This window comes from Lissotriton vulgaris, chromosome 1_1 (genome assembly GCF_964263255.1).
Source record: "Lissotriton vulgaris chromosome 1_1, aLisVul1.2, whole genome shotgun sequence".
In the NCBI taxonomy this organism is placed as follows: Eukaryota; Metazoa; Chordata; class Amphibia; order Caudata; family Salamandridae; genus Lissotriton; species Lissotriton vulgaris.
This window is the reverse complement of record NC_141685.1, coordinates 434,946,677-434,972,366: the sequence shown is the minus strand read 5'-3', so window position 1 is coordinate 434,972,366 and position 25,690 is coordinate 434,946,677. Positions and strand designations below refer to the sequence as shown.

Sequence of the window (25,690 nt, the reverse complement as noted above, 5' to 3'; positions counted from 1 at the left end):
ATCACATGGCTTGTATTACAATTTGTGTGATTTAGGAGTTTCCATCTCAAGTCACGCAGTAACTGTACCTCTTTGGTGACTTTAGTTAAAGGACATACTGAACATGACCCACATGGGTAATGACCAATAACTGGGCTAGTGTCCCACGGTGAGTTTGTGACTGCAGGTGGTTTTCTCATAGGAGGTCTCGAGTGGACTAATATGTCCTTAAGGTTGCAAGTTCTTCTGTTCGCAAACCTAGGTTTAGGCCACTGAATATTGGCTGAAGTTGAGATCCTCCAGTTTTTGGTGACAATCTTCTTTAGTTTGTTGCTGGCAGGGCCGTAGGTCATTACACAGGTTACAACATCAGGTTCTGGCTCTCGTAGTGTGGATTCTGAAAGTCCGTCCCTATGTTGGTTCCGGGCTCTCTTTTTACATTTATCAATGATTCTTTTGGGATAGTTCCTTTCCTCATGCTTTCCACTCAGGTCATTGGCTTGTTGTTTATATTCAGACAACTTGCTACAGTTCATGCGTAGCCTCAGGAACTGGCTATAAGGGACCCTTAGTTGTCTGGGATGAAAGCTTTGAAAAGAGAGTAGGATATTTTTTGACGTTGGTTTGTAGTACGTCTTAGTTTGCAAAGTCTGACCCTCTGCATAAATAGTGATGTTTAGAAAATCTAGTTGTTTTTTGTTGGCTGTATAGGTGAACTTTAGCCACTCATCACGTGTATTGATCCAGGTGTGGAAATTGACCAGGCTCTCTAGATCTCCTTGCCAGATTAAGATGACATCGTCGATATATCTGTTCTCATCCATTTGAAGAGACATAATTGCTTATAAATAATTTTTGATTTGTAAGAGTGACAGAACCACTGTTTCGCTTGTAGTATTAATTTTTAGATGAGCGCAACTGCATTGTTTATTGATTACATTAACATTAAAAAGTGATAAAGAATGTACACTGAGAAAAAGAAGAGATAAAGACATCACGAGAGGCAGAGAATGAATACAATGGCTTACAACCACAGAAGCACAATTAACACACAAAAGAGGTACCAAGAGACTGCAGACACTGAGAGAGGGGACCAAACAGAAGGAGCAAAGACAGAAATAACATAAGAAACAAACTCAGCAAAGAAAGACACAACAGATAGAGACAAAAAGTACCCAGAGAAGGGGAGTAAAACAGATAGGAAAATTCATAATGACAAAAGGAGCACAGAGAAAAATGGGCATACAGGGATACATGATACACAGAGATGGGAGCACAGAATGCCAGTTAAATACCACCCCCAGCCCTCTGTGTTTAGCCAATCACTTGTTGCAATCTAGTACTTTTAGGCTAATTCCTTACCTCTTATTGGCAGATGACAAATTAGGAGGTCATGTTTTTATAGCACATTTTATTTATTGAATTTAATAGTGTAGGACAAACAACATCCAATAAAATCTTTTTGAATAAACTAATGAACAGATATAACCCAATCCATTTTTTCCATCTATACACTTCCTTACAGCCATGCCTACATCTTCTCAGCTCTTTTTGAATTTCCAATATGTTCACTAGGGGAAACGCCCATTACAAAATGGCTGTTACCACGCATAACCTTTACAACGCGGCTTTTACAACGCGAATGCCATTACCAGGCATTGCCTTTGCCACGTATGCCTTTACAATGAACATTGTTGTTGAAGCATGAAGGGTAAAGGCATATGCGTTTTCAATTATTTGTATTAGGCAAGTATTAAGCGTTTATATAATGCGTTTCAATTGAATGCTTGGTTCCGTCATACATCCCTCTACCAGGCTGTATAATGCACTATTTCCACTTACTTACTATGTCTCTATTGGCGATCATCAAACACAATCTTAGCAACAACAACTTGCATCTATTGTTGTCTAGATTGGTATTCATATGTAGAATGATCAACGTACACTCACAGGAACACTGCAGCCCAAGGACGAATCCAGCGCAGACAGAACTCAGCTCCAGAATTCTTTTATGACTTGGCATTTCCAGAGGGCAAGCACCAGCAACCCTGGTTGAGTTTTGCAATTAAGGCAGATCAGTGAGGGAATTGCAGATGTTTCCACAACCTGTTGCGTGTTAAGTATGTCCTTTGCAAGATTTTCAGTTGAATCAGTTTGTTAAGTGGAAATTTAGATGTTTACCAACTCCAGCGGAATTGGAAACATGACTTAATGGATATGTGTTGTTTCAACAGTGGACTTTGATGTCTTAAAAGCAGAAAAAATCTTTACCTGAAACTGCTAGAATAAATGAGAAATTGCTGGGAAATTGTGTGCGATAATTCTCATTAACGCTCCATTTGTAAGTGGACCTTCTGTGTTCAACTCATTAAGAGGCATTTTCCCCCTTTAAGCCCAAGAGATACCAATAGGCCCAGTGTCGATAATGCTGGGATAGGCGTTGTCAGAATTACCGCCCCGGGGGACGAAGCTAAGCCGTTGACTGACATGGCCACTCGGCTCTGAAGCTCCAGAGCCTATGCCCCCATCTGATGGCTATGCAACACTGAATCCTCCATAATTAAACGAGGAAACACAGAACAATATTCCCTTGCCTCCTGGGAGCTGTAGTGACCACCTGAAACTGACCATCGGGGCCTGCTGGGGTCACCGCACATTGCTGCTGCTGGGAGAGGTGGCCGTGGCCCAGCCCGCCTCAGAGGTCCTGCGACGACAGGGGCCACTGGTGAGCCTGAGGCCAGGGTGGCAGAATCCCTGCTGGGCCCCACTCTCCTGCTCACCGGGAACAACTGTTTGGTGGCCACCCATTCCCTGCTAGAAGGCCTACCCTCGCCCTACCATAGCAACTGGGAAGCGCCCCACCTTCTGGCGACCATGCCTAGGTGGCATCGAGAGGCTCTGACCACCGTCTTGGGCTGACTTTGGCCAGCAGCCACAAACCGCATGACCAATCTGCCCATTGGCCACCAAGGGCGTGGCCGACTGCTGATTGAAATTGCAGGGGTGCTTCTGGTCGCAGGTGGGAGTTCCTGCCGACCTGGGCCACCCGAGAGGCTGACATTGCTGGGTAATGTGGTGGGAGACCAGGCTGGAGCTCCCCTGCTGAGCTCACACTTTCCCCACACATCGATGGACCCTCTTCCCCGGCCTTGTTATTTTACCCCCTGTCTTACATGGTTGCCTGAACTCCCCCCTGGCCACGGGTATACCCATGCAGGACAGAGCTGCCCCAGTTACGTTTGCTCAAAATCATCATACTGTCCCTTACCTGGTTGGCACCCGCACCCACCTTCATCTGTTGCCAGAGGGGCAGCTGCTGAGCAACCCTGAATCAACTACTGCACTTGCTTCATTTTCTCCAGCACCTGGCTGGATTTGGGGGGGTGTCGAGCCCTTAGCGTCAACCCATGGCCCCCCAAATTACCTACTGAGGCCCCTCTGGCCATCACTTACCAGACTCTCACTGCTGGTCTACTGCTGCCCTGGGTGCGACTCTACATACCTGAACCATCCTCTTCATGCATACAGTATGTTGTCTTGGGACTCCTTGGATTTACAAGACCCTCTATGCGTTTCTCCCTACGGACCCCCCAGGCATTGGGTCCTCACTTACAAATTGAGCCTGCCACATTTCCCAGACACTCTCAATTAACATACACTGATCAACTCTATCATAGTTACCCGTTTCAGGGATCCTTTGTGTGTGATGCTGCACACCCCTCATGGACCGTGGAGACCCTAAGCAGCTGAGACTCACTTTTGAGCCCCCCAAGATCACAGACCGATCTGGGGCATCATCCGACATGGAGGGAAACCGCAGTGCTGCACCACCCCCTGACCCACTGGATTGCAATGCGGGAATCATGGCAGAGCTGTGGGCTGGCTTTGGCGCCTTGGACACACGCTTTGATGCCCTGGTTTCCTGTCTGGATCGCATGGGGGAGAATCTGGAGTGACATGGTCATCGCCTAGACACGGTGGAGTACCACATGTCTGGAGGTGAAGGTAAAACGACCAACATGGCACGCCACCTGGAGAAAACAAAGCACCTCCTAAAAGCAGTAGCCTTTAACACCTTAGCTGCTTTGGAACGTCCAGCTCCAGTGCTGAACGTTCCATTGCGCAGGTGCAGTTGGAACGTCCAACGGCCGACGGCAGCACTCCCGAGGTAGTGGTGCCTACGGCCGCTGGACGGGCGCAGCGCTTAAGGGGTTAAGAACAAGGACCTTGAAGCCCAATCACGTCAAAACAATATTCGAATAACAGGCATTGCGGAAACAATGAATGTGGGTCCACTGGAACTGTTTGATAAATCTCTACTCACTGAACTTTTCGGTTCTGGATCCTTTTCATCTACTTTTATTGCTGAGACAACACACAGATCCTTGGGCTCCTGCCCCCCTACAGGTGCCTCTCCTCACCCTATAGTCGCAAGGATCTTAAATTACCGGGACACAATGCTCTGCCTGGTGTGTGAAAGATCACCTCTGCAATATCAAAATACAACGGTTTCCATCTCTCCCAACTTCATATTAGCTGTCCAGGCCGTCAGATGAAAGTTGAACGACGTCAAGACCATGTCCACAGACATGGACTCAAATACGGTATGATGTACCCTGCCAGGCTCCGGGTCATGGAGAATAACAAAGCCAGATTCTTTGACACTCCGGCCTAAGTTGTGTCCTTTTGTAAACAGCTGGGAACTGGCGGCCCTTCTCAGATCCGTAATACTCAGGAATGTTCCTCCCCTGAGCTGAACATGCCCTCCAGTGCTGACCTGTTTAACCCCAGTTGAACTCTGTGATTCCACGCTGACCACACTAGGATACCCCCATCTCTCCCCCATGGTTCGGTGTCCCCAAAGAAACATTCTTGTTGTGTATCCTCACCATATTTGAATAAGCTTATAACACTTGTTTCAGATAGCACATAGTCCCCTATGGCATTCCTCACCCACCTACGAGTATTCCATGTACTATGTTGATATCACTGATCTATTTGGGAGTTGCTGATGCCCTCTGGCTCAGTGTGGGTGGGGCGTTAGGGCAATGGGTTTATTTGAATTGTTTTATCTGTCCTTTTTCTTTTCTTTCTTTATGCTGTTCTCTTTAAGCCAGATATCACATGCTGGGATTCTACACACCGACTCTGACACGCCCGTTGATACTCAGCTATTTAAATGACAGAAGGTAATAAGCAGCGAGATGACCTCACACACCACACTTGGAATATTAGAGGTCGCCACAGTGGCTTTCCTGCAGGAAACACACATTCCCCCTCAATGCTCTCCCACTTTTGCGGCCTCCTAGGGGAACCATAGATATTTTTCAAACTATGGCTCCGACTCCCGCATTGTCTGCATATTGATCCACAATAATCTCCCATTCCATCATCACACTATTATCACTTACATGCGAGGTCACTCCATCTTAGTTACGGTTCAGAGTCGCTATTTGGAAGGGGCGCCCTTGGAACGCCCCTTCCTAATAGCAAGTCGCTAACCCTATTTGACGAGTCACTATTACATTAGCGACTCGCAAAATAGGGTTGGAACATTGTGCTACCGTTTTTTGCGGTCGTAAAAGGACAAAATGCCTCTCTGCGACAACAAAAAACAGTCGTACATCTGGCCCCTGGTCACTCCGTTCCCAGCAAACAACTGCCAAGGAAGTAGGGTGAGCACTGACTGAAACCTTGGGGTGGTATCTGTGCATGCCCTCGGAAGGGACCCAGAAACATCGATGGGAATCAGGAATGTCTGGGGTCAGAGTTGGCCACACAAGTGACAGAAGTGGGCCGTGGCTTCCTAAGAATCATTTCTGCAACTGCCACTTTTTTTTTTTTTTTTACAAATTAATTACTGCCCTCACCTTTAGGAAATATGACAAATGTGTCAAATTTGATGGTGTTAATTGTTCTCATACTGTCATGGCCACATTTGTTACTGGCATGAATCTACTTTAGTGGTAACAGGTATGATACTTTTATTAATCACATACAAGTTCTTCATATTCTGCATCAATTGTCAATGTTTAGAGTTTTGTAGCTTCCCACATTATAAGTGTTATTTGTAAATAGAAGTTACACAAAGCATCTTATAACTACAACAGTTAAATTTGTTTGCTACTGCAAGGGCGAGATTGTAGATCTCTATCTTATCACTATAGATCTAAACCCCGTTCTGGTCAACTGAACCTTTATTGCCTGTCGTTGAGGAAAGAAAGTGCATCCAATACCAAGTTAGTTGATCAATAATGGGCTCGACTCCGAAAAACCACAGACTACTTCTAGCTTTTAAAGATTTATTATAGAGTCAAAGTTAACTGCAAGTACAGGCATCTCAAAATGAGATTCAAAAGATATACAGGCACCACTACATACATGTGCTCTCAAAAGGCCCTTAGGCGAGCAACGAACACAACTAGGACTAGTTCCAGAATTAAAAGGGCTGCAAGCATAGACACATATTGTGATCTCTCTGTCATTTACAGCAGGAGGGAAAGGTTTCAGGTTAGGCTGTCCCTACCCTGCTCTGGATGGTATCCCTACTTAACAGAGTCCCAACCTATCAAAAGGTGTCAGCTGTGAATGACTTCCTAAGAAGATCACCCACACTTAGTCTCTAGGTGAAAACCTATGATCGCCAGTCATGACCCCTCTCTGCCTACCCATCCGCTCTCTAAAGGGTCCTCAGGCATCTGCTCTAACTCCACCCCGGGGTGCTGACCCTAATACAAACACAATAATATTTGAGACGCCCCTCGTGAGACGCCCCTCACGTGGTGTCGCTTCTGGCTTTTTCCATGATGATCTTCCCTTGGGCCTCGTGCGTTAGCGTTGACCTTGCTTCTCAGACTCTTCTCCGGCCCGCCGATACCCCCTAAAACATTCCTGAACCCTCCTCCATGTCTGCACCAATCTCATGAACAAAACTCTATTCATCCAGTTATTAATTGGATCCCCCTCACATATGCAGACAGACATCCGTGGCTGAATCTCCATTCCCATAGACTTCTAACAGAAGTTTGCAACTTATTTCCTGACACAGCTCGGCCTGTACCAGTACGTGCAAATCAGAAACCCTTTTTATTACCTCAGGCCTACAACAACTCTAGCAAAGGTTAACTAAAATAACATGTTAGCATCTTATTGTTAACTAATAAAAACACATCTATGGAATATAAATCCAACGAATAAACAATCATTAAAACATTAGTGCAATCCATGTCAATGCAAAGGAATATACGTCTCTACCCTTCTGGCCTAGCCATAAGGCCCGCTCCCTTCTATGCCTTGCAGCATGTCATTCTTCTATTAGCAGCTACATGACATGGATCATGATTAATCACGTCTAATAAGGTTATATAGTTCACACATTACTACATAATTCCACTTTTATATGAAATCTCTAACTTAACTACACATTTCGAAGTATAGGTGAATATATGTTTCAGCACTCATAGCATTTCTCTTATGATTTGTGCGTACTACTTGCAACTTTGGTGCTCTCATACATTTTGTTCAGTTTGCGCTCTCTCAGTTCCCCCCTTTGATGACCTCTAGGGGTCATCACCAACATTTAAACTGAACTAATTGCTAATGCCCCTCGTTTCTGCGTTTCCAGAGCCCTCAGACTCCGGTACTGATTGTCTTGCATTGCAGCCAATCTCTGTAACTGCTCTCTCCTGGATCTCTCCAATCTATTTGATCTATACCATTGGTATGACCTCACCAATCCCCACAACAGGATCACACAGATCACTATTATGATGATAGGTTTCAGCACATACCATACAAAACTCTTCCCTAGGTTGGCAAACCAACCTCCAACTTCGCCCATTCCATGACCCACTTTTTCCCAAACATTCACTTTAGTTAGGTCTTCGATCTCTTTGTGAATATTAGTTATATTCATAATGACTTTCTCCAGAAGCTTTGAATTGTCTGGAATGTAAGTGCAACATTCCTGGACCTTCAAAGCCTTACAGACTCCGCCTTCTTTTGCTAGCAGGACGTCTAATGCAAGACGGTTCTGAAGCACCATGGCCCTTATCGATTGCATCTCTCCTTCCACCAGCATTAAGGATCTAGCAGTGCTGGCAGACAACCTGTCTACGACTGTTGCCAATCGCCTAATTTTGACATCATTGAGGATCAGTCCTAAGATAGGAAATGCAGCTCCAAATACATCTCCAACTAATTCTGCATCTCCTAGATCTCTTCTCCCTCTTATCGAGGCCTTGCCCTCGATGATCTCTAAGTCCTGGGCATGGTATATTTTGGGAAAGACAATTGCCAAGTAACATGATCCATACCAATTGTCAGGTAGTCTCACGTAGGCATTTCTTCCGCATACAAAATATACATTTGGAATCACTTGCATTCCTTTCAAGAAATCCTTAGTGTAATATTCTAATCTAAAAGCATGTTCACAACTGACTTCTCCTACGAATACATTTTCGTAGTACGTTTTACTTCTGTGAAGACATAACTTCCCTCTCTGCGTTTTATCCAAAGCTATTGGACCACTACTACCCTTTCTCTTGTGTGCCTTCTCTTCCTCGGTCCAATCTGTTTTCCATTGTCCTGATTTTTTCAAAATCTTTTGCCTTCTATATCGATCATCCACCTGCCCTATAAACTTCTTTTCGACTTCTGACACTTTGCATGTCAGGTTATTTCTGCGGGCATATGAAGTATCTAAGGTATCCCAAGGAATGAAGAACTTGGCCAATCTGTCTTCACTCTTCCAGTAGTCCCATTTGTTCATTTGCTTGTAATTTGGGACCTCTGGTAACACGGAATCATAGTTAGAGAAATAATACTCAAAACTATCTCTTCCGTAAAATATACTAAGCAATGAGCTACATGTAATGCCATATGTCAACGGGAGGTGATGATATCTAATGCCTTCATCTACAGACGCCGGCAGTTGCATGCAGACGTAGCAATCTTTGACCTCCATGGCATCCACGTATTCATACAAAAGTTTGGCATAAGCATTTGACCTATAGTCGCCTTGGGACTCATCCATGTGTAACCTACGGGCTTCGGCTGCTAATAACGCTTTCTCCTGTATGTTTTCCCCTTTCTTACCAGCAACAGTGGGTTTTGGTGTCACTACAGACTTCTCGTCTGCTACCCTTGCCTCACTCTCATGTCCCTTTACATATGATACAGTAACTACTAAAGCTATTAGAAGTATCACTCCTACTATTAGTGTGCCTATTATACATTTGGCTCTACGATTTGGGCTACCGGCCTCCATTTCTTCAGACAGTATGGTTCTTTCTTTCTTATTTCAACTCAAAATTCGTTTCTTCTTTGTTCCTTTACAGTCTCTTTTAATCTTTCAGTCTTTAGAACCACACAATTGGAAGCTGGCAATCTCCTTTTGCAGAGTCTTTTAAAGCTTTAACACAGACAACCCTAGCCCTTCTCCGTCAACTAATAGGAAGGTCCCTAAGATTCTCTGCTTCCTAGGCGCTAGGTGATCTTCTTTTTCTTGCTTATTTACAAAGTCTTTAAGCATCTACAATCAGGCTTGTGCCTGCAGCTCGGATAGCATAGTTCAATATTTCCAGACGAAGAATGTGCTCTTCATGACTTGTTATCTTCGTTCCAAAGTCGGGGAATTGCAATTCGGTGAAAAACATGTGCTTTAACTTGCTTAGGCGGGGAGGGTTGGGGAGTGTGAACGTTAGTGACCCTTCTGCTTCGACTCCGGGCACTAACAGCTGTACTTCCACTGTGAGGATGGGTTCAGAGCTGGTCACCAGCACCGCTCGTATCCTCCCTGTCTCTCGTTCCCAAGACATTTGTCACCAGATATGACCACTCAGGGGTGGCGTATCTTCTGTTAGGCACACGTACTCTCCTTGACCTTCTCAGATCTGGTGCTTCAGCGCCCTGAGCACCTTCCTCCGGGTCTGAGTCTTCCGATATTGGAGCAAGGGTTCTCTCTGGAGTTGACCTCAGGCTAGAACTCCTTCTTTGCGGCCAACTGGCTTCTCCACGCCTTACCCTTCTGCTCCTTGTCCTTCTGGTTTGCTCGCGCTCTCTTTCAGACTGGTCGGTGTCTGATTCGTACTCCCAGCTGCTTCCTCCTTCTGTAGCGTCGTCCGTTTCACTGTTGTACTGACCGTCCTCAGCTTGGTCAGACACGTTCCCTTCTTCTTCTTGCACCTCCACAGCTTGGCTGGCCCCCTCTATGGCTTCTCGGTCCGCAGCTGGACTTCCATCCGAGAGAGGAGCTGTTTCTTCCAGAGGTGCTGGAACCCTCCGCGTATGAGACGCGTGGATCCAGTTGGGCAGGCCTCCCACCTTCACTGCAGTGTTCGTGATCAGGATGATCTGGTAGGGCCCACGCCAACGAACATCTAGGCAGCTTCTTCTTACGTGCTTCTTCACAAGCACCCAGTCTCCAGGGCATGGCACAGGTCCTGGCACGACGGAACCTCGGCAGCCTGCACCTGGAGGGACACAGAATGAATGGCGTCAGACAGCCCCTTACAATAGTCCAGGATCATATCATCTGTGATGTTTAACAGTGCAGCAGTTGGTACTGATGGCAATCTCATTGCCCTCCCCATTAACACCTCATGCGGTGATAGTCCCGTTCTTCTGTCTGGGGTACTACGGATGCTCATAAGGACCAATGGCAGAGCATCAGGCCAACTCAGGGACGTTGACGAACACATTTTTGCAATTCGGGACTTGATGGTGCTATTTATCTGCTCCACAATTCCTGATGCTTCTGGTCGATAACTACAATGCAATTTCTGGTCTATGTTCAGGGCCGCACAAATCATTTTCACAAGCTCGCTGTTGAAATGTGTTCCCCTATCTGATTCCAAAGAGGCCGGTACCCCGAATCGCGGAATGAGTTCCCTAAGCAGTAACTTGGCTACTGTGAGGGTGTCACACCTGCGTGTAGGGTATGCCTCGACCCATCTGGAAAATATGCAAACAACCACCAGGACATAACGAAGGTGATTGCACCTTGGCATCTCAATAAAGTCGATTTGCATCCTATTGAATGGACCTCCAGACCTCCCTATGTGACTCAACGTAACTGGTGTTCTTTTTCCTACGTTCAACTGCTGACAGGTCACACAACGCTGGCACACTGCTTCTGCTGCTACTCTGAACTTAGGATTGTACCAGGTTTGTCTGAAAACTCTCAGCATAGCATCTCTCCCTAGATGTACTGGACCGTGTATCTGTCTGGCCATTGGGCTCACCATCTCATTGGGCAACACCGCTCTTCCGTCTGCTGAAACCCAGAAATGCGCCTCACCTATCACACATCCTGCAGTTTCCCAAGTTTGCTTTTCAAAATCGGATGCATTTTCTTGCATACATTTTAATTCGTCCCAAGTGTCTACAGTTTCCAATATCATGGCTAATTCAGTTCTCACATTTATTCCGCCCACCTCCACCTCTGTGAAAGAGTACCCTTGTTCTGCACAATATCTCGCGACTTCGTCGGCATATCTATTGCCTTGTGACACGAAGTCCATATTCCTGGTGTGGGCGGTACATTTTACAACTGCAATACCCGCTGGACATTGCAAAGCTTCTAACAGCAAACGTATGAACTCTCCATTACGAATGGGTGAACCTGAAGAAGTCATGTAACCCCTTTGAGACCATAATTGCCCGTAATCATGAACTACCCCGTAACCATATTGGCTGTCGGTGTATATGGTAACTCGAATTTGGTTGCTTGCCAGGCAGGCACGCGTCAATGCAATAATTTCAGCTACCTGAGCGGAGTGTACTCCTTCCAGGCATCCGGCTTCCACAACTCCAGTAATTGTACAAACAGCATAAGCTGCTCTCAACTGCCCAACTTCGTCTCTTACACATGAGCCATCGACAAAGAAAACTTCATCGGGGTCAGTCAGTGGCTCATCCACGATGTCGGGTCTCGGTTTGGTGCATAGTTCAGTCACATCAAGGCAATCATGGTCTGTACATACATCATCATCAATGTCACCTGGGAGTGGCATTAAGGTGGCAGGGTTCAAAACAGAGCATCTCTTGAGGGTCACGTTCTCTGCAGCAAGAATGACTTGCTCATAGCGCGTGAGCCTGCTATTGGTCAGATGCTGTGTTTTGGTCCTGGTCATTAACAGTTCAACAGAATGCGGCACATACACCTCTAACGGGTGTCCCATGACAATATTTTCGCAACGTTCAATACTGACACCTGTTGCAGCAACGGATTTGAGACATCCGGGCAACGCTGCGGCTACTGGGTCTAAGGTAGCCGAGAAGTAGGCAACTGGTCTACGGGCATTCCCATGGATTTGGACCAAGACAGACAAAGCACAACCCTCTCTTTCACAACAGTAAAGCAAGAATATTTTATCGTAATCAGGCATTCCCAGAGCAAGAGCACGACACAGGTCCTCTCTCAGCTGCAGGAACGCCATCAAACAGTCCTTGTCCCATGGTACCGGATCACTCACCTCCTTGTGCGTCAGTTTTTGCAAGGGTTTTGCTTTCAGTGAAAAGTTCGCTATCCACTGTCGGCAATACCCCACCATCCCTAGGAACATCCTGACCTCTCTCTGTGTTTTGGGCGCATTCATCTTCATGATCGCCTCTATTCTGGCTGGGGACACCTTCCGTTTCCCCTTCTCTATTCTGTGCCCCAAGTACTGCACCTCTGTCAGGCAGTACTGCAATTTTCCCGGGGACACCTTGTGCCCATTTGCAGCTAAGTGGTTTAGCAAAGCAATGGAGTCCTCCCTGCAAGCCTCTTCAGTTTCTGACGCCACTAGAAGGTCGTCTATGTACTGGACCAGAACTGACTTCTGGGGCAGCACTAGACTTTCAAGATTTTTCTTCAACAGCTGATTAAAGATCGATGGGCTCTCTGTATACCCCTGGGGGATACGACACCATGTTAATACACGACCTTCCAGCTTAAAAGCGAAAAGGAAATGGCTCTCCTCGTCCAGGGGGATCGAAAAGAAAGCCTGACAAAGATCTATCACAGTGAACCATTCGGCTTGGAACGGTATCTGAAACAATATTACTGATGGATTCGGTACCACTGGACAACATGAGACAACTATGTTATTAATCTTTCGCAGATCCTGCACTATCCTGAATTTGCCATTTGGTTTTTGCAAACCCATAATCGGGGAGTTACACGGACTACCCACGATTTCTTTCAGTATTCCCTGCTTAATCATGGACTCGATCACGGGCTTTATTCCTGCAATCGGTTTCACTACGATTTTCACTGGGTCTACTCCTTTTACCAGTCCAATCTCTTCACCAGTGAAATCCCACACTTCTGGTGCCACGGTCTCCCTTAGATCCCATGGGAGCTCATCCACTGTCAAAGTGGGATACAGCTCCACACATATTCTTGAGTTTGCGACTTTGAAGTCAGCGTCATCATCATTTGTTAATACCTCCACTCCCTGCGGGGTGCAATATATTGTACAATATAATTTACACAAAAGGTCTCTTCCCAATAAACATACAGGACTAGAATCGCAAACCACAAACTGATGCTCATCGCTGTACTTCCCTATTTTCACCTGTACTGGTTCTGTCAATGGGCTTGTTATTCTCCTGTTTGCGACCCCCACCACATGGATTGTCTCTCCAGACATAGGCAGGCCTGGAACTGCGGCTGATCTTATCGTGGATCGGGTGGCTCCTGTGTCTACTAAGAAGGTCGTGGGGCACCCTGCCACTTCGGCCTCAACGTAGGGTCCCCTTTGGTCCACATCTAAGGCTCCCCCGAGGGTGCAGTCTTCTCTCTCTACTCTCTGTCCTGTTAAGGGATCAACGTAATAGCACTCCTCTCCTCCTACGAACAGAGGCATCTGTCTATAGGTCTTTCCCGTTGTCCCTATTCTGGGTGGTTGCGGGAACTGGGCTCGCGGAGCTGGGGTCCCCCCTTTGACGACCTTTCCTTGGTACTGCGTTACCCCTCTTCCTGGAGTGCTTTGAACCTCCTCCTCCTCTACTTCTTGTTCTCCAATTTCCACGTTGTAGGGACACTCGCGTTTCCAATGCCCCACCTCGTTACACTGGTGGCATCGGGTCGTTTTTTTCAATGCCGCAATGTCTATCCTAGGTCTAAAGGTGGAGTTCTCCTCATTGCTCTTGTTCTGACTATACTGTTTCTTACCCCCAGTCCCTGTTCCCTGTTGCTGTTGCTGTTGTCCACCCTTACCAGCTGACTGCATCTGTACCACCATCAGCTTTTCTTTTAACTTCTTTGCCTTTGAGTCTATCTCATCACAGCAGTACCTAGCATATCTCAGAATTTCATCCAAAGGTTTATTTTGCCAACAAATCAAGTGTTGCTGAATCATTAAACTAATATCCGGTCTCAAACCCAAGACAAACTTAGACACAAACTGCCCTATGTCTTTCGGGTCCATTACATCCAACCCGCTATATTGTTTAAACGCCTTCAGCAATCTCTCATAATATTCATGAACTGTCTCTTTGAGTTCCTGCCTAGTTCGATCTATTTTGACCCAATCTATGTCCTGCATTGGCACCTTGTCTTTCAGCCAAGTCATCACTCTCTCGTATTTTACCATTACTGTCTCGGACGGTCCATTGGTCCGTGCATCTCTCTCTGGTTCTGCTGTGGGCCACTCAGCACTAACCTTACATGCTGTCCACAAGTCTCCTGGTACCACAATGTCAAACAGTGTGTTCAGATCTATCCACAGTACTTTGGAGATTTTTACAAACCTCTCTACCTGTTTGTACCACTCAACTGGGTTCTCCCTCAATTTAGGGAAGGAGTTGGTAAAGGCTGCTAAATCCCCCCTACTCCATGGCACATGCACATAGTTCCCGTTTGCAACTTCACGCAAAGGGTATGCCTCTACTCTCTGCAGTCCTCCCTTTGGGGTCATTCCAAGCATGCTTCTCCTAACGGTCCCTTTCTTGGACCACCTTTCTTCCCATTTATCCAGCGCTCTCCATGTCCTTATTCCCGTAATCAGTTCCCTTATGTGTGTTTTTAATCCTATTGTTCTTCTCTCATCTAGGTCTTGATCTGAATAATGCAGCCTATGGTTACCCTGTAATGCTTTGGTCCTTGACAGGTCTACCATATACTTTCCTGCCAGTTCGACTAATTTCTCATGTACCGCTCTCGCTTTCCGAGTGATGTCCTTTGCCATGAACAGTATCTCATCCTGCTCATACATTTCCATCCTCTCTAGAGGCAAGGTACCATCCACCATGTCATCCAGATCTGACTTTAGGCTGGCGACATCAAGTCTCTTGGCCTTTATCTCGGCTCACAGTATGTCTTTCTTAGGGGGTTCACTAGTCTCTCTACCGTCCCAACTCCGAGTCCTACGCTTGGGCTCAGGGGAGTTAAGGAGAGTTCTCCCTCTTTCCCATCTCTCTAGGTCCCATGCTCGGCCATCCTGTCTTGGAAGGTGATGAAACACAGGCCTGTTTCCCCCAATCTCGTTTTGTCCACTCTCTCTGTCCTCTTTCGCTCCCTGGTAGGATTCCCTGTTGTTCTCTCTCCTGTCGCTATCCTCTCGTTGTCTAGTGTCACTCAGGATTCGGTAAGTTCCTTCTCGGCTCCCCATCTCCCCAGGACTGCTTTCATGTCCGTAGTCACAGGGGTTATGGCGAGGCCTCTCGCAACTCTCGTTCTGTCCACTATTGCCAGACGCATAGTGGGTGCACTTAAAACTGTTCCCGTACTCCTGCGTTCTCCTATCCCCTTCGCTGTGTATTCGGCGAGACACCCCCCCACACTCAGGGCTCCTGTCTTCCAGGTCTGGTCTACCTCCACTCCTGGTATGACGAGTGTCTCCGCTACCGTCCTGACCCTTCTCGTACTACTGCGGACTGCTTTCGTCAGCCCCACAGTGAGTCCGGGTCCTGCTATCCTGGCTTTCCCTTCCAGCTTCCGCTGCTATGATGCTCTTGTGAGCCTCTACTGCCTCATCCCATTTCTTCATGTACTCGCTTAGCTCCTGGAAGGATTTCCGTCCCGATCCCCTCAGGTCCATCGGCCATCTAGGGCCCCCCGGATCTCCTGTTGTATCTACTGCTGTATGTACTGGGGTGCTCCACTCCTTTGGTCTTGGCAACTGACTTGGGGAATTGATTGTATCGTTCCTCCTTGCCATCCCTGCTCTCTCCCTGTCCATTCGTACCTGTTCCTCCCCTCTTGCTCTCTCTGGGTCATAAATCGATACTATAGGACCTATAGTAACAGGTACTTGCAGGGCATCTGGCAGTGCGTAGGAAGTGGCACACTCCGTTTCTGGCACTCTTTGTACCACAAACCTTCCGACTACCTTCTGCACTGGACTAGGTTGAGACAACTCTTTACTCGCCGTGGGATCCCAATCTGTAGTGGGAAGCGGTCCATACTCCCCTATGCTAGGCCCCCCTTCCCTGCATGGCTCGACATTCCCTGCCTCTTTATTGTACAGGGGTGGTCTATCTGTTAATAACCTATTTATCAGGCTATCTTCTGTCTCGCTCTCTTCATCCTCCTCGAATGGGCTCTTGTTTCCTGCCACCTCTAATACTGGGTACAGTTTATTTACTTCTAGGTTATTCACTCTCCATCTTTTAGCATCCGCATCCCATTTGGCATCCTGCACTGCTCTTACCGATCGTTTCACCCTTTCTTGTCGTCTATTCAGGTTCCTCTCGTGCGCTGCCCTAATCCATGCATGGAGAGCTTCAAACTGGGTCGGTCTAGGCATAGGTCTCATTGAGGTCATGACTGCTTTTAATCGGTGTAGCACCTCTAATCTGAACGTCCCGTACTTTGGGAACGTCAGTTCCTCATTTCCTTCTGTAATCTTACTCCACTCTGAAATCCACAATATAGTGTGTAACCCAACATTTGTCGCCATATAATAAGCCGGCGTACCCTCCGGCGGGGCTTCTTCCCCATCATAAGATCTCCGCCTCTCTCTTTTAAACGCCGCTCTTAACCATTTAAAACACTTCATGATTAAACGTACAATTTCCAGCCTTGTTATTCTATTTACTTCCTGATGACTATCCTCCAATCCTAGCGCGGCTTTGCTAGCTGGCCTATCACAGCGCGGTCTTGCTCCGGCCGGCCAATCCCAGCGCGGCACTTTCTGACGTCACTCGTCTCCGCTTCGCAGCAGCACCCCTCCTTTCTCAGCTCGTCTCCCGGTCACACATGCGTCCCATTCATACACCGAAAAATGACTACTTCCGACCAAGCCGTCACTTCTCTTGACTGTACGTCCACAGTCTATCTGTAATTGTCACCACATCTGACGAAATGTCTTCCGTCTCTCTGATAGGTTGCTTACACACAGTAACTTCCGACCTGCGTCCGTTACTCACGCACTCACTCTTACATTCCCCCTATCTCGGTCTTGCGGGCGATCAATGGTACCTCATGACCCCCTTCACACTGGTTGACAATTACTCTGGATGTCCGATACACCCGAACCACTTAAGCTCTCCTTGAGCATAAGATTTGCACCGGTTGCGCGCGCTCACAACCTGTTCCGCAGTCACTCTACAGGCATTCAACTCCGCCAGACATTACAACATAGATACAACACAAAAACACCGCAATCTAACACGCATGACCCTTTATACTCACTCTCGACCGATACTGCTGCTTTTCTGTCTCACGTCATCCGGACCTTCTTCGGCGGGCGGTTCTTCCGGTCATCGATCTCTAGGGGCCTTGGGGTAATCTAACCTGGCCTAGATCACCTTCCTCAAGAAGGCAACCATCCTCTATAGCTACCAACTGCAAGGGCGAGATTGTAGATCTCTATCTTATCACTATAGATCTAAACCCCGTTCTGGTCAACTGAACCTTTATTGCCTGTCGTTGAGGAAAGAAAGTGCATCCAATACCAAGTTAGTTGATCAATAATGGGCTCGACTCCGAAAAACCACAGACTACTTCTAGCTTTTAAAGATTTATTATAGAGTCAAAGTTAACTGCAAGTACAGGCATCTCAAAATGAGATTCAAAAGATATACATGCACCACTACATACATGTGCTCTCGAAAGGCCCTTAGGCGAGCAAAGAACACAACTAGGACTAGTTCCAGAATTAAAAGGGCTGCAAGCATAGACACATATTGTGATCTCTCCGTCATTTACAGCAGGAGGGAAAGGTTTCAGGTTAGGCTGTCCCTACCCTGCTCTGGATGGTATCCCTACTTAACAGAGTCCCAACCTATCAAAAGGTGTCAGCTGTGAATGACTTCCTAAGAAGATCACCCACACTTAGTCTCTAGGTGAAAACCTATGATCGCCAGTCATGACCCCTCTCTGCCTACCCATCCGCTCTCTAAAGGGTCCTCATGCATCTGCTCTAACTCCACCCCGGGGTGCTGACCCTAATACAAACACAATAATATTTGAGACGCCCCTCGTGAGACGCCCCTCACGTGGTGTCGCTTCTGGCTTTTTCCATGATGATCTTCCCTTGGGCCTCGTGCGTTAGCGTTGACCTTGCTTCTCAGACTCTTCTCCGGCCCGCCGATACCCCCTAAAACATTCCTGAACCCTCCTCCATGTCTGCACCAATCTCATGAACAGAACTCTATTCATCCAGTTATTAATTGGATCCCCCTCACATATGCAGACAGACATCCGTGGCTGAATCTCCATTCCCATAGACTTCTAACAGAAGTTTGCAACTTATTTCCTGACACAGCTCGGCCTGTACCAGTACGTGCAAATCAGAAACCCTTTTTATTACCTCAGGCCTACAACAACTCTAGCAAAGGTTAACTAAAATAACATGTTAGCATCTTATTGTTAACTAATAAAAACACATCTATGGAATATAAATCCAACGAATAAACAATCATTAAAACATTAGTGCAATCCATGTCAATGCAAAGGAATATACGTCTCTACCCTTCTGGCCTAGCCATAAGGCCAGCTCCCTTCTATGCCTTGCAGCATGTCATTCTTCTATTAGCAGCTACATGACATGGATCATGATTAATCACGTCTAATAAGGTTATACAGTTCACACATTACTACATAATTCCACTTTTATATGAAATCTCTAACTTAACTACACATTTCGAAGTATAGGTGAATATATGTTTCAGCACTCATAGCATTTCTCTTATGATTTGTGCGTACTACTTGCAACTTTGGTGCTCTCATACATTTTGTTCAGTTTGCGCACTCTCACTGCTTTTTGTGAATCAAATCCTGTTGCGACTCAGGGTGCTGGATTACCACTTTTACTCTCATAATCCTACACCTAATTTTGACTCCATTGGAAGTTTTAATAAGAAAACACAAAGTATTGCACAAATCACTGTGAAAGTAAAACAAAATAGTGTTACTAGACCCACTCACGTTAGATTTGGTCGAGGGTCACTTAAGTTAGATGTAGTTACCTAGGGAATCTCTGTTAGTCACACTCCCAGGAATAGAGACACAAATTCAACAGTTGCCAGCACACTCCTAACACAAATTGACCACCGCATGCTCACCCATGCTTTTATCTCTGCTGGGTATGATGTGGATCTTTGCAAACATTTACGTTATGATTCTTTTCTGGTATGCACCACAAAGTTTCTTGTTTTTGTGTTCCAGGAGACCTGGATGATTGATGTCTTAAGGCTAATTATGTTTGAGGCCTCAGTTTAACATGTGGTGCCGACCAATTAGATAACTTAACTACCTGCTGTAAATGTTGTCAAGAGTTAAAATCTATTAATTTCGTCTCTGTCTAAACTCAGCGCTTGGACGCCCCTGGGCAGCAACTGCGCTTAACAAATCGATAAATAAATAAATAAATAAATCTGTGACTATATTTGTGTTTATGCCCTAGTCAACTTTAAGTTCTTTACTAGAAGGGAGTTTTGGACAGTAGAGTGAAGAGTAATTGACTCATTTCCCGCAAATTACTATTTATTAATATTATAAAAATGCTGACTTCTTGACTATGCACGTTTTATTATTTGTATGGCTGCTATTTATTTTTAACATCTCCATGTTGTTATCCCCCGCAGATAAACTAACAAATACGTAACTATTTATTAGCTAGAACATCATTTTATTAAATTCTTTATGGTATTGTTATTACTGATTCCGTTCCTCAAAGAGCCCAAAACCCCAAAACCCCATAAATCGTTCTCTCTCAATTTCTACCATGGTGGGGGAGTTTGGATCAGGACAAATGCCTGACTGCTTTTATTGATTAAACAATGAGATGACAATGGGTCAGTCATATAGGAAGGTCACACAAGGCGGACCCTGCACTGTAAGCCTTGTAGTAACAGTGGCATGTGCTATCACTGTCTAGTCTTTGGTTTTGCAATAGTAATCTTCCTTTATTTCTGCCTTTATAAGATGTCTTAGTTAATTGTCTCTGCCGACTACTCCCATCCTGAAATTACACAGCAGAGCTTTTCATGTATTTGTTTTTTCTTTTTATATTTGAAGATGAGTCGCGGAAAGAATAATATTCTATATTTAATTTTCAGGGAACTGTTGTGATCCCAAATTTCACATCTTTGCTGTTTGACAAGAATGAATGGAAAACCCCTGACACGTTTAACCCTGAAAACTTCCTAGAAAATGGCGAGTTTAAGAAAAGTGAAGCATTTGTGTCGTTCTCTCTTGGTAAGAAACAAATCACCTGTTTGATTATTTACTAGTAAAAAGAAAAAACAAGCAATTATGATGGGAATTTTCAAAATTTCATTGCAGTGCTATAAACAATTACAATAGGAGCCGATACATAGATGAGCTATAACACTGCTATGCAGTCATTGTAGACAGAGCATCAGCAGTAGCTTCCTACAATGTGGCTTCGGTGTGGACACTTCTAGCACTGAGTGGTGTGTCCACCATGAGCTTATCACAGGCCCAGTTGGTCAGTCTTTGAGAAGTGATAAGTGACATCTCACTTATCGTATGTCCACGTCCTGTGGTTTCATGCCCTATCGTGCTGCAGACTACCCCCTCCTAATCAGGGCTGGGGAAGCAGATAATGAACAGGGAAGTAGTCAGATAAATGCAGAGAGTATGGCCATTGGGCTAGAGGAGCGAGGCACCTATATATAATATGCATGGCACATCTGTGGCTCAGGTATGCCTTAGATTGCGCTTCACTAGTTAAAAATATCTATTTTGCGGCACACTCTTTTTAGAGACTACCTGGAAATATTTAAAGTGAATGTACTTTTAACCTTTTACATGCAGTTTACTGAGTTTTCTACAATGTCCTTTGAAATAGTTGTAATTAATATATGTGTATCATAACATTAAAAAAATAATTGAAATGTAAATAAGTATAATACTACATTCAAAATTGTGCCCACAAAGTGTAAGGTAGGAAATATAGGTAATACATATATCATATGATTGTGGTAAATATGTATGTAAAGAAGGGTGATGACGCTGAATTAACTGAGGCCGCTGACAGCTATTCTTTATTTGTGTTGTTTTAGGAAATCGTGTGTGTATTGGAGAACAGTTTGCTAAAATGGAGTTGTTCCTCTACTTAGCCACCCTTCTACAGAGATTCAGCTTCAAGGCACCTACAAATGCTAACTTCAATTCTTCAAAGTACAAAAGGGGAATGCCAAACTATCCACTTCCTTACAAGATTTGTGCTGTTTCTCGCTGCTAAAAGCCACAAAGAGTTTGTTCAAATCAAACTGTACTTTGTAGTATTACACAGGAAATCCCAGTGTGGAGTCTCAGGGTTCATCATAAATGGAGCCCTGAAGGCATATATTCTTTTAACACACTAAAAGTAATCATGACGTCATTGTAGCTAGAGAGCTGTGGACAGTTTTAGTCGAAGCTAATGTTTATGTTATACATTAAAATCTAAGATAACAGAATATTCATTAAAATAACATGAGAAACATTTTGCCTTTTGTTCACCTGGAAAATGTTGACTTTATCATGATATGTTAAAAATAAATTTTATGCTAAATAATGTGTTCTCAGACACAGTCGATTCGTTTTTGTATCAACTCAAGCACATTTGGAAATAATTGAATAACATTTTAGTAAGTATAAGCAACACATTTTCCATGGGTGTCATTCTTTAAAGCACTCTCGAACTAATGAAGTATACTGGTGCTTTATAATGCAACAACAGATAAAGCAATGTTTAGCAGTAAGTGAAAGTGGAGAGAAGGTAAGGGGAACTAAAAGCATGGGTATAGTTTATGTCAGGTAAGCTCAAAATCGGAGGGCATTTCGATGTTGTCTGATCACCAAAAGTGACCAAATGGTCCCTAAGATCTGCTGGAAGAGAGTTCAAAAAGAGGTTTGTAGTGAAGGAGGTCCACTCAGGAAGGTTGTAATTCAAGATGCTTTATTCATAAAGACAACAGGTTGTAAGGAACAGGACATCATGTTGATAAGTGGTAGATCAGAGCCCCACCAGGAGCTGCCTGTCAGCTGCTCAGCCCATGACCAACTGTCACTGCCTCACTCAGTCCCAACATTGCGAGGCATCATCAGACTACAACATTCTAATGAGTCAGAGCACAGGCACTGGCAGAGCAGGGCTGGTAAAACACCTTACAGTATAATATGCAGGATACTACAAGGTTGCTGCTCCTGCAAGGATTGATTCTGGCCCTTCTGAATCTAGGCGGTGCAATTAAATGGGTGCACTTCTAGGTCTTCCTGAGAATGATGCAGGGTTTTGTGTCCCCCAAACTCGCACTCACAGAGTTCACTAACAAGTGCATTTGGTAGGAATTTATACATATATACTTTAGAAGGAAAGACTCCCCAAACAAAATTAAGATATAAAATGCAGTTTGCCTCCAGAAAACCGCAATAACTTAGGGCTCTATCTCTGGTGCTGCTATGCATTTAATTGACAAATGGCTGGCAGTCTGACAGGAATGATTAGCATTGCCAATGTATGATTTCATCCTATGCTCACGAACGGCGGCCTTAACTTTAAAAATAGCATTGGAGGTTACAGTGATTGGGTAAGTCCAAAAATAGCTAAACCCCAGTTCATCCAAAGTCTGTTAAACATAAAGTGCTACAAAATGTTTTGGGCTCTACCATTTCAACGTGTGCCTCCAGGTAGGACTGTTCTTAATGATTTATATTCAGATGCAAAATATATCACAGCAGCAAGTGCAAAAGTGTCCGATATGGCACGAAATCCAGGCTCCAAATATAATGGGCTTAGCGGGGTGCCTACCCCAAGCTTCAGCATGGATCCTAAGAAGTTATCTTCTACTACTTGGAGCCGTTTACAACAGCTGTATCTTCCTAATTCAGCACCATCTATATCAGATGCCACTGCTTCTGTTTGTAAACATCTATGTCATGTTATGTTATGTTATGTTATAAAAGGTTTTGTAGCGCGCTCAAATACTCAGCAGTGTCCTAGCGCAAACTCATGCAGAGAAACAGAGGAATGGAGATGGAAGTTATAGTGCCATGGTAAAAAGATGCGTTTTTAGTGCTTTTTTAAAGAGATGGAGATCCTGAGTGGCGCGAAGTTGCAAAGGAAGTGCATTCCAAGCCCTTGCTGCTTTTACAGAGATAGATTGTCCCCCTAAACGTGCCCGCAGGAATCGAGGGAAAGCCAGCCGGCAATGGTTTGCAGACCTAAGGGTGCGGTTGGGGACATACATGGAGAAACGACTCCTCAGGTAGTGAGGTCCTTGACCATGTGTGGCTCTAAAAGATAAAATCAGAGTCTTAAACAGAATCCGTTGGGCCACTGGCCACCAGTGTAGACTACGCAGATGTTGCCATACGCTAGACCTCCTCGAGATGTTAAAGAGAAGTCTAGCGACAGTGTTCTGAATAATCTGAAGACGCTTGGTCAAGTAAGCTGGGATGCCGATGAACAAGGCGTTCGCATAGTCTAAACGAGAAAGAATAAGGGCACGCACCAATGTTTCTTTGGCCTCCCTCGGAAGCAAGGGAAAGAATCTGCGTAAAGCTTTGAGAGTGCCAAAGCAAACGCCGGTTAATTTTTTAATGTGATCCTCAAATTTAAGGTTTTCACTAAACCACATTCCCAAGTTTTTTCCCGGATTTCCCGTCGAATGGGGACAGGGAGCATCGGGTGGCCACAATAATTCTCTGAAATTGGTTGGAAAATCTCTGTAGTGGAGAACTTCAGATTTTTCCTCATTGCACTTCAGTTGTGCAAGTGCAAGCCAACGGAAGATCGATGAAAGGCAGAGCTGGACAGAGGAGGTAATAATTTTTGCACCCAGTTGTTCGGCCAAGAAAATCAGAGGGGTCAAATACATATTAAACAACAGGGGACTGAGAGTAGACCCCTGAGGCACTCCAGTAGATAGTGTCCTGGCTGAGGAAGCTTGGGGCGGAATCCACACCTGTTGGGTCCGATTATTCAGGAAGGATGTCAGCCACTCTAAGGCGGAGCCGGTAATGCCAGTTGCAGACAGCCTGGCGAGAAGAAGCTAATGGGGCACCGTGTCGAAGGGGGCAGAGAGGTCTAACAAAATCAATGCCGCTCTGCCACCTCCATCCAGGCACTCCCTGATAGCCTCTGACATCTCAACCAGTGCTGCTTCAGTCTTTGGACTGGGGTGAGTGTGTGACATTGATCCACATTCGGTCCATCACCTGTTGTATTTTCAATGCTATAGGCAGCACAAAACCCTGACTCGGCCGGGTGCACAGCATGGGAGGCCTCCACAAAGGCGTACAACTGGCGAAATGCCATTTTTTCACAAACCTTGGGCAGCGCTGGTAACAGGGAAATAGGTTGGTAGTTAGATGGAACTGACGGGCCCGGACCTGATTTCTTTAGTAGCTGCAGTAGTTTGGCTTGCTTCCAGCAAATTGGAACTGTAGCTGTCGTAAAGGAGAGTGTTAGACCTGGCACCTTGGCCTGAGTTTCCCTTCCACTTTTTGCTGGTGTGCCTCCGATGTTTTGCTGGTTTTCCGATACTCAGGGCACTGCGCCACGGCCGACCCGTGCCGCAGTGCAAGTGCTCCCTACTGTAAATTGTACATGTGATTGATGTCCATGATTGGTGCATTGGATTTACTGTTAGTCCCTAGTAAAGCGCACTAGGAGTGCCAGGGCTTGTGAATGCCAATACTGCTAGTGGGCCTGCAGCGCTGGTTGCGCCACCCACAGAAGCAGCCTTAAGATGTGTCTGGGATCTGCCATTGCAGACCCCGCGTGCAGTCTCGTACTGTCATGCCGGCTGGGCAAGTGCACCCACTCGCCAGCCCCTGAACCTTCCCTTGACTTCATATTAGTCACCCCTATGGTAGGCCTGAGGGCAGGGTGCATTGTAAGTGTAAGGTAGGACAAGCCCTGATGTGTGTGGCATGTCCTAGTAGTGAATTACCACTAAATTCGTTTTTCACTATTGTAAGGCTACCTGCTTCCCTTAGGCCAGAATGGGCGGCTGGAATTATTACACTCTATAATCCCAGCAGGCTCAGGGAGCATGGTAGAGAGTCATGTTTAGTATGCCTGAACTCAGAATAATAAAATATTTCTTTTAGTAAAGTTTATTTTAATATCCTGTGTTTGCAAATGCTACTTTTAGAAAGTTAGCCTTTGCTTGCCTAACCATTTCAGCCCGCCTCTGCTGGTATGTGTATCTGACTGTCTGGGATGTGTGAGTGACAGGGTTGGGGGATGACAGGCGGTGAATGTGCAGATTACACCTTAGTGGGAGGTAGGAGTGGCTCTTGACTCTGAATCTTGCTGTG

General features: G+C 45.5%; 1 protein-coding gene across 1 annotated transcript in view; it reads left to right on the top strand.

Annotated features, from left to right (window-relative positions):
* Window positions 1-22,022, top strand: part of LOC147747312 (cytochrome P450 2J2-like) — a 307,172-nt gene extending 285,150 nt beyond the window's left edge. Inside the window, exons 8-9 of the mRNA XM_086953059.1 lie at window positions 20,473-20,611; window positions 21,442-22,022. Of these exons, the coding sequence (XP_086809185.1) occupies window positions 20,473-20,611; window positions 21,442-21,623 (321 nt within the window). The 3' untranslated portion in view covers window positions 21,624-22,022. The remainder of the gene's footprint in view (window positions 1-20,472; window positions 20,612-21,441) is intronic.
* The last annotated feature ends 3,668 nt before the right edge of the window (window positions 22,023-25,690 follow it).